Below are 9886 nucleotides of genomic sequence, written 5' to 3'. Positions count from 1 at the left end.
ATAGATAACACCCTCAATCTGAACATGATGTGAAGCCTAAGAGGGTACACACAGGAATATATAAGTTTTGACAGAGATATTTCCACATACGTACTTCTATTTACTATAAATATGTATGTCTTTATGAATATATAAAATATACAGCAGGAAAATTTATGAAACTTCATTAGATGTAACCAAATACCTTGAAAGTATAAGTAGAGGATCCTGGTGGCTCGGGTCCATAGTCTCTGGGGACAACAGTCAGTTGGCATAACATAGGCCACAAAGACAAGGTTCTACATCCTGTTTTGGTAAATGACAGCTGATATCTTAAAAACCTGTGAGTGATTACCTCCAACAATCCAAAACTTCACTTCTATTGAGTCAACTGAAACTTATAATAGCTTTAATGGACAGAGTAGAACTGCCCCTGTGAGTTTCTGAGACTAACTTAAAAAATTATTTTATTGAGGGCTCTTAGAGCTGTTATGGCAATCCGTACATCAACTGTATTAAGCACAGTTGTACATATGTTTCCATGCAGGAGTAAAAACCCTCATGCTTCTTGCTTGCAGTTCGCAGCCCAATTCATAACCACTAGACCACCAAGGCTCTGAGTGACCACCTAGGATATAGCTACTAGTTTCTCCCCATCGGGAGCAAAGCAGAGTAAAGAAAATCAAAGATGTAAAAGCAATTAGTCCAAAACACTAATGCACCATACAAATAGTATTCATGGTCCTGAGACCCTAAGAACTAGACAGGGATCATGATGAGAGGACCTAGATTGAGTGAGAGGAAAATGGGGAATAAATTTCAAAGTAATAAAAAGGACTAGGCTCTTATTTCGATAGAGACTGGTAAAATCACTTAAACTCTGGAACTGAATTCACTCTTTTGTCTCACCTTTAAGCCAAACAATCAACAGGCCTATAAAGTGAACAACAATGAAGAAAAGGAGGCACAGGGTCCTTCGAACAAGTGAGTATGACATCAAAAGCACACTTTTGTTCATGAACAAATATCAGAAGGTGGAAAAGGATAGGAAAGAAGCCTAGAAAGAAATTATTAATACAGAGAAGAAGTGGGAAGCGTGCTATTCTATTGTGCAGATAATAATCAATAGTACAAACAATATATATATATGAATTATTAAATGTGTGATTAACTTACTCTGTAAACCTTCACTCAAATCACAACTGGAAAAAAATTCCAGGGGATATTTTTAGGAAACAAAAAAAATGGAACAAAATTAACGAAAAACGTATTGGCTTTCAAATAAGTTCAGAATGCTTATTTTCTTTCAGAATCAGACTATTTGGTTATGTCATCCTAGCACTCTGGAAGTGAGTAGTCAGACCCTTATGGTCCAGTTTGTCATCACCTCCCTCCCCCGCTTGTTGTTCCTCTTTCATGTGTTTTACTTAGCTCACTCACCTCATGGAACAGCTTCTATAGTGATTTTAATTTCTACCTTCTGCTCTAGGTTTTTCCGAGATGAAAAGTGAGCAGACTTGCTTAGCAATCGTAATCTTGCTTTCAATTCTGGTCCCAGATACTGCAGGGCCTTTTTGAATACTTCTCACAGTCACTGTGGCCAGTTGTTTCCATTGGCTTGATGAGGAGTCTTTATACTCTGACAGTAACCTGGAGCTGCTGGCTATACAACTCTTCTCTCTCATAACCCTGTCCAATAGCATATGATGATTTGCTTAGTATCCGTCTCACAGTCACTTTTACATCATTCAGTTCATTGAGGCAGTTACGAAGGTCTACCTAGTTACAAGAACAAAATAATAGACTCTTTACTGATGAAGTGCCAAGCCACTGGAAAATCATGTGGGCTAGTAGTATTTCCATGACTAAGCCTGGAAATAAAATACTATGTTACATCGCACCAAAAACTCTCTGCCATCAAGTCAATGGTGACTCTTAGGGACTCTATCGGACAGAGCCGAGCTGCCCCTGTGGTTTCTGAGACTGTAACTCTTTGTGGGATTGGGAAGCCTCATCTTTCTGCCATGGATTGGCTGGTAGTTTTGAACTGCTGACCTTGCAGTTAGCAGCCTACTGCAGAACCACTAAGCCACCAGGCTTCCCTGATTATTACTTTATATGTGATGAATTTCCATCCCACCAAATTGAGAGTTCTATATAGTTAAGTAAATAAAAGTTTTCGCCATTACATGCAAATTGCTTCTGATAAACGAGAGAGGAATTAGGGCACATTTAAGGAAACACTGCCTCAAAGACCAGACCTAGCTAGTGACAAAAGGCTCGGGTCACCCGATCTCGAATTTGTTTGGTCTTCACACTGTAAACAATAGGGTTCATTAGGGGAGGGACTAGAAGATACACAAAGCCCATGACCACCTGGACCAGATGAGGTGCCTGCTTCCCAAAGCGGTGGATGACAGACAAGCCTATCATTGGAGTGTAAAAGAGAAGCACTGCACAGATGTGGGACACACAGGTGTTCAGCGCTTTAAGTCTCTCCGTCTTGGAAGCAATGGACAGTACGGTGCGCAGGATCAGGGTGTAGGAGAAGAGGATGAGCAGTGAGTCTACACCCACTGTGGAAACAATAACAAACATGCCATAGATGCTGTTAGCCTTGATGTCAGCACAGGCCAGTTTCATCACTTCTTGGTGGAGACAATAGGAGTGTGAGAGGACGGAGGAGCCACAATAAGAGAATCTCTTCAGCATAAAAGGCAAGGGGAAAATGAGTGCTACACTCCGGCCCAAGGAAGCCAGACCAATCCTGCCGATGGCTGTGTTGGTAAGGATGGATGCATAGTGCAAGGGGCGGCAAATGGCTACAAAACGGTCGAAGGCCATTGACAGGAGCACGGAGGACTCCAGGAATGATAAGCAGTGAATGAAGAAGAGCTGGGTAAAACAGGCATCATGACCAATCTCTCGTAGGTCCAGCCAAAAGATACCCAGCACTGTTGGGAGGGTGCAAAGGGACAGGCCGAGGTCAGTCAGAGCAAGCATGGACAAGAAGAGGTACATCGGTTCATGGAGTGAGGGTTCTGTTTTAATAACAAACAGAATCATGCAGTTGCCAAGGATAGCAACCAGGTACATGAAGCAAAGGGGAATGGAGATCCAGAGATGCAGGCTCTCTAGCCCAGGGATGCCGCTCAGGAGGAAGGTAGAGGAGCTGTTGCTGCCAGGTCCCAGGGATCCTAGTGCTATTGTGTCTGGAGCAAAAGGGAGTTGGCTTCTCTTCAAAATCCTGAAATGAACAGAGGGAATGAGAATGATGTAAATGGACAAACTTTTTAAAAAAGAAAGATGGAATTGATGAATGAGTGAAGCAAGAGCGAGTTAGAATTATATAGTTCTTCTAGAAGTTATTGTCTACTCTAGTTCCTAGCAAACAATTTTTTGGAAAGAAATATATATATGTAATTTTATTGGGGGCTCTTACAGCTCTTATAGCAATCCATGCATCATTTGTATCAAGCACATCTATACATATGTTACCATCATCTTCTAAACATTTACTTTCTATTTGAGCCATTGGTAATAGCTCCTCTCGCCCCGCCCTGCCCCCTTTCCCCCTTTGTGGCCTTGATAAATTATAAATGATTATTATTTTCATATCGTACACCAACCGCTGTTTCCCTTCACCCACATTTCTGTTGCTCATCCCCCTTTTGGGGAAGGGGTTATTCATCAATCATTGTGATTGGTTCTCCTTTCCTTCTCTCCTCCCCTCACTCTTTTCTCCTACCCTCCTGGTATAGCTACTTCCATTTCTGTTCTTGAGGGGTTTATCTGACTTGGATTTTGTGTGTTGTGAGCTCTTATCTATACCAGTATACATGCTGTGGTCTAGCCAGTACTGAAAGGCAGTACTGCGGTCATAATAGTGGGGGGTGAGCAATCCTCAAAGAACCAGAGGAATATAGTGTGTTTCATTGGTGCTATGCTGCACCCTGGTTGACTCATCCCTTCCTTGTGACCCTTCTGTGAGGGGATGTCTATGTTCTACAGATGGATTTTGGGTCTCTGCTCCGACCCCTCTCATTCTCAACAATATGGATTTTGTTTTGTTTTACTTCTTCTGATGCCTGTTGCCTGATCCCATCGATACCTCATGATCACACAGGCTGCTGTGTTTCTTTCATGTGGGTTTGTTGCTTCTCTGCTAGATGACCACTTGTTTAACTAAGCCTTTAAGACCCCAGATACTGTATCTTTTGATAGCCAGGCACAATCAGCTTTCTTCACCACATTTGCTTATGCACCCAATTTTGTCTTCAGTGATTTTTCAGGAGGGTGACTATACAGAATGCTAGGTTGTTAGAACAAATTGTTCTTGTGTTGAGGGAGGGCTTGAGCAGAGGCCCTAAATCTGTCCATTTCCTTAATGTATTGCCATATAAATATATGTGTATAGGCCAATACCTCTATTTTTATGAATTAATATATTTACATAAGTGCATACCTATGTCTATATCTTGATCCATAGCTTTGCTTCCTAGATCTTTCCTCTGTTTTCTTTTACCTTCTTCTAGCCCTACCATCATGCTTACCCTTCTTCTGCCTCTTAGTAAGTCCTCTCAGCTAGATTGCTGTTGCTCCAACATCCCCAGGATCTCTATGTCCTCCTCATGGTTGATTTTTATTTCCTAGTTGTTCCCTTGTCATGGCGTTCTTTGCTCACCACTCCTTCCCCCCCCCCCAACCTCCTCCTCCCCACAAGTCCCTCCGGAACCATAGTTCCTATTGCTTTCTCCTAGAACTTGCTTCCCGTGCCTATCTTATATAAAGTAGGCAAACCAACAATAATGGAGACAAAACCAAAAGAAAATAAAAGATTGAAAAAACTAGCAAAAACAAAACAAAAACTTACATGATTCCAGGTCTGTACATTGACCTTTATGACTATGCCCCCACTGGTTCCTTTGTGTTTCCAGGAACTGCCCCTCCTGGCCTGAAGTTAGCCTTATATTTTGATAAAGAGACAAATAATTAATAATTAGACAAATAATTGCTGTTAAAGTCATGAAACTTCAAAAGATTAAAATGAGGGAGTTGAATATTTTCCACACTCGTAACTCTGTTCTGACCTTTCTAGACTACATCAACCAGTATCTTAGCCTTATGGCTTTTTGCTAAACTCAATTAATGAAAAACACCTATAAGAAATAGCATGGGAGGATAGAAAATTCAAGTTCTTGTGGCACTGTGGTTTGACGGTAGCTCTGTTCTACCACCAAAAATTACAGATCTTCTTCGTGACTTTTCTCTTATATCCATAGGTCTCTTTGGCATCTAGTAACCACTCTCATATATATATTTTTAATTTTGTTTTGATCCAGTCCCTGTAACCTAAGCGTTAAGAGAAACATTATTATACTTCTTGGCCATACTTATCTTTATCCATCCATGTAAGTAAACCTTTTTTCCAGGATTTTCTTTAATATATTCTTCCTTTTTCATCTTTTGCGTGACTTTCTTTTTTACTTTTGCTAATTTAGCTGTATTTGTTTAACTCGATGACTGCATAGCCTCTAACCTTAGACACAGTCCAACTCTACTTGATCTCTCAGATCTCACTTTCTGAAAAGCCTTGACTCGTACAGATAGCTCATAGATACAACTCAGCTCACAAGAGTCTAGAAACAACTTGACGATGAGTAAATGGTTATTTGTAAACATATTTCTAATGATAGAATGCTAAATCAAAGCCCTATTCCTCAGCCAGTCTAACTCTCAGTCTCCAGAAGACTAAGACTCCAACTGCTATGGATCCAGGTAGAAGGGGAGGCTATCATTTCCGTCATTCACAACTACATCTCCAAGTGCAAGGTTGAATCTTTGAGATGATGTCCTGGAACAAAAGAGACATGACATAGACAGAGCCCAGTCATCTATAGATTGGGAAATGAAGACTCAGAAGAGGATACTCAATGAGCAGCGTTCATACACTAAGTTAGGTCTCCTGATTCCCCTGAATAGTGATCTTCCCAGGCTTAATGGAAAATTAAGAATGTAAGCCAAAAAAAGGGCAGGAGGTTTGATTTGTTTACTTCTATAAAGCTAGCACTTGAACTGTGCCCTGCTATACAGCAGGTGCTTACCTTGTTTTTCCTATAATTTAGAGTTGAATTTTACTTAGAACTAACAATGTATACTTCATATAAGAAACTCCTATGTATAACTATCTAATAGCAGATGAAGAAACTGAGGCATAGGGGAATTATTTTTTTCCAGATTAGGGAGTAAGTACAGAGTTAAAGTGGGAGTTGGACTAAGATCTGATATTTGTCTAGATTCCAGGATCTAAGTCCTCATAAACTGCCTTCCCAGATAGGTGGCATTTCATTGGCAAATAACCATAGCTAGAATAAAGTTAATAGCCCTCATGATGTATTGATGGCTTAGTTGAATCAGTAAATGGGTAAGTATGGAGAACTACATATCAACATATACGTAGTTATGTTCTCTTTCACTATAAACACCAGTACTCTGAACTTTCAATGCAGTTAACTCAGTGTCCACTTGAATGTCAACTATAGTCTTCATTTTCTGCTGTGTAAATGGTCAAAGTTGATTTCCAAGGAGCTGTGAAAGTCGCAGAGGGTAATTGGCAGGCAATTTGCATGGTTTAATGATCTAACGCAAAGTTTAAGCATGAAATATGTTTGACATGCACATAAAATAGTGTTATGGAAAAGGAATTTACATAGTAACGAATAGCTATTCATTCCAGGCACTGTACCATGAACATGGTAATTTATGTAGTAGACCTTAGAAAAATTGTGCAAGGTTAGTATAATTATCTTAGCTTGCAAATGAAGAATGGGGCACTTAAAATGTTGATAATGTGATTAAAGTCAGATAGCCAATCTATAACAGTGCTTCACACCAAAAATTTAGATCAACACACAACTAGCATTTACTTAACATTAGACAGAATGAGTGGAGGTTTAAATGACAAAAGATACGTTGGCAAATCTGATACCACAGATGAATCTGGAGGACATTATGCTAAGTGAAATAAGCAGTCAAAAGGAACAAATACTTCATGAGACCCCTATTTTAAAAATCGGAGAAAACACGTTCACACTAAGGTTCCCAGGGTGGGAGGGGAAGGGAAAGCAAATCACGAACTAGAAGGCAGATACATGTTAACTTAGTTCAAGGGAAAGGAAAAAAGTACATCCCTGAAAAGAAGGGGAGAAAAGAAATGCTAGAGAGAAGCGTCGGAAGTCCTCATTTCCCACCTTCTTGCTGCTATTAGCTCGAGATATAATCTCTTAGGGATCAGAGCTTACGCTTCCTATTGTCAGCAGGTCGGGTATAAATGGGTGTAAATGGAATGGAAGGAACATAGGATGAACATAGTTTAGAGTAGGGGTCCAGGGAAGAAAATAAAAACATATGCTATTGAAGAAGGGAGACGGCAAGAGTAGGAAAGATTTCCTTCAGGCTGGATGGAGGAAAACACTCTGCAAATTAACTACTTGAAATCTTTCTCAATTACAGACTTACAAGGCACAAATTTTTAGATTATTAAAAATACCATTGCTCCTGACCAGAGTTAAAGTGGTGTCTCTGATAGGGTATGGGTGCATTTGGAGTATAGGAGAAACTTAAGATATGACTTTCTGCCACCAGTTGCTCTGCTTGGAAACTATATTTTGGGGAACTTTAGCAGGTTCAACAGTTATTTCAAATTCACTAACAAGCTTTATTCATTGTGGCTCAGATTCGTTCTTTCCATGGCCCCTCTTTGCTTCTGCTACCCCTGTGCCCGAAGCTAAATGGCAGATGCAAAGCCTATACTCGGGGGCTCATATTCTTCCTGCACACTGACTTCGTCCCATCTCTCTTGCCTATATCCTTTGATCTCAATAGTCCTATTCGTACCATACAGGCGACAACTTTCTGGACAGAAAACCAAAGACATGGACTAGCTCATGCCAAGCTAGTGTTATGGCCAGACCTGAGATCCCAGGAAGTCAGCCAGCTGGCACCATCAATAGTCTTTTTCTGGTGGTGAAGCCCCTTCTCCAAAGCTCAGGCTCAGTCTTCTGTGATCTCTCTTTGTTTAACAACTGAGATCAAACACCTGCTCCCTGTATTGATTTCTCAGACTCCAAGGTAGAAAATCTTTGGGGAGTGGGGAGAGACTGGAAATGGATGTTTAAATACTGCTTTTTTATGTTGCTACCCAGGATCCCCTGTAAAACTCAAGAATATTTTATCAATCCCCAAGCAGTTCTAACTCCCTGGACCTCATTAACTGAGTGCCTTAGGGATAGTTGAAAGAAGGTAATGAAGTAGTGCGGTAAGAAACTTGAATATCAGGTAGTTGTAGCACCTACTGAATGTTTTGGTGCAAGTTTGAATGACCTTCACAACTTCAGGAAAGCAAAACATATGTTGTTGATATTGTTTTATGTGTCATTTATCCGTATAACTTATGTATAATGAATGCTAAAGGGTGCATGCTGAGTGTATAACTACATACAAAACCGAAGAAAGATTTTTTTTTAATGGAACACTCTTAAATCACCAAAGGGAAAGAAAGGTGTCAGATCAAGTCTAGTTATTGGAAGTAGTATAGACGTGTTTATGCCTGATGCAAACTTATACGTTCCTGGGTCCTATGTAAACTTAGGACTCCGTCGCTTTTTCTCATCTCTAATCAACTCAGTACCTAACTCTTTGTTTCTACATACAAAAGATCTCATTGGAGACAAATGAAGAAGATATTTTAAAGAGGGGTGATATTTTCAGTGCTTTTATTTCAAGATAATTATCATACAGCTTGTTGAAACTCTTTGGGGAATATGGATGCATACATATTGAGGAATGCCCTAAAGTCCCAAACCAATCAATAGACTTTATTCTAACACATTGGTATAGCTGTTTTCTGAAATATAGCGAATTCTTATGGCCACAGTCTCTTATCCAGTCTGTGTGATCATGAGGTGTTGATGTGATCAGATACGAGGCATCTAAGACCCAGAACAAAATCATACCCAAGGTGAAGGGGGGTAGGGACATGAGTGGCAACCCAATGCCCATCTGTAGACAATTGGAGATCCCCTCATATGACTATGAAAGCTGGACCATGAATAAGGAAGCTTAGATAAGAATGTATTACTATGAATTACGATGTTGGAGAAGAATATTGGATACACCATGAACTTCCAGAAGGAGGACGACAGCTGTTTGGGAAGAAGCACGGAAGACTTCTTCCTTAAAACTGAAGATGCTGAGCCTTCCTCTCACTTACTGTGAACATGTCATCAGGAGACAGCAGTCCCTGCAGAAGACCTGAGACGTGGTAACGTTGCGGGCGGTAACACTAGCGTGGCATGAGCTAGTCCATGTCTTTGGTTTTCTGTCCAGAAAGTTGTCGCCTGTATGGTACGAATAGGACTATTGAGATCAAAGGATATAGGCAAGAGAGATGGGATGAAGTCAGTGTGCAGGAAGAATATGAGCCCCCGAGTATAGGCTTTGCATCTGCCATTTAGCTTCGGGCACAGGGGTAGCAGAAGCAAAGAGGGGCAGTGGAAAGAAGGATACTGGATAAGAATCATTTGAGAAAGAGAAATCTTTGTTGTTGTTGTTTTGTTCCATCCAGTCAGTTCTGATGCATAGGAAGCTTATGTTCAACAGCACAGAATACTGCTGACTATTTCCCCATCCTTACAATTGTTGTGATGTTCAAGGCCATTGTAGCCACTGCGCCAGTTCCTCTTCTTGAGTGTGTTTTTCTGTATGCTGGCCGGCAATGTTACCACGTCTCAGGTCTTCTGCAGGGACTGCTGTCTCCTGATGACATGTTCACAGTAAGTGAGAGGAAGGCTCAGCATCTTCAGTTTTAAGAAAGAAGTCTTCTGTCCTTCTTCCCAAACAGCTGTCG

At 40.6% G+C, this 9886-nt stretch overlaps 1 protein-coding gene across 3 annotated transcripts; it reads right to left on the bottom strand.

Annotated features, from left to right (window-relative positions):
• Positions 1–2244: 2244 nt before the first annotated feature.
• Positions 2245–9560, bottom strand: LOC101661283 (olfactory receptor 51G2). 3 transcript variants are annotated; one of them, XM_045290545.1, is made up of 3 exons: positions 5332–5351; positions 4286–4291; positions 2245–3157 (listed from the first exon to the last, which is right to left on the bottom strand). In XM_045290545.1, the coding sequence occupies exons 1-3, from the start codon at positions 5349–5351 to the stop codon at positions 2245–2247; spliced, it is 939 nt and encodes a 312-aa protein (XP_045146480.1). The 3 variants fall into 3 exon arrangements, with proteins under 3 accessions (XP_045146480.1, XP_045146481.1, XP_030741577.1); XM_045290546.1 differs by lacking the exons at positions 4286–4291; positions 5332–5351 and adding an exon at positions 9547–9560; XM_030885717.1 differs by lacking the exons at positions 4286–4291; positions 5332–5351 and having other exon boundaries at positions 2245–3180.
• Between the last annotated feature and the right edge of the window lie 326 nt (positions 9561–9886).

Source organism: Echinops telfairi, unplaced genomic scaffold, assembly GCF_000313985.2.
Source record: "Echinops telfairi isolate 266 unplaced genomic scaffold, ASM31398v2 ScPeMD7_41;HRSCAF=154, whole genome shotgun sequence".
Lineage (NCBI taxonomy): Eukaryota > Metazoa > Chordata > Mammalia > Afrosoricida > Tenrecidae > Echinops > Echinops telfairi.
The sequence above is the reverse complement of the archived record's forward strand: the minus strand, read 5'-3'. Positions and strand labels throughout refer to the sequence as shown.

Excerpts from the sequence above, each read along its gene's own strand:
- LOC101661283 (XM_045290545.1), bottom strand. The coding sequence starts at position 5,351 with ATGTTTCTCTTAACGCTTAG.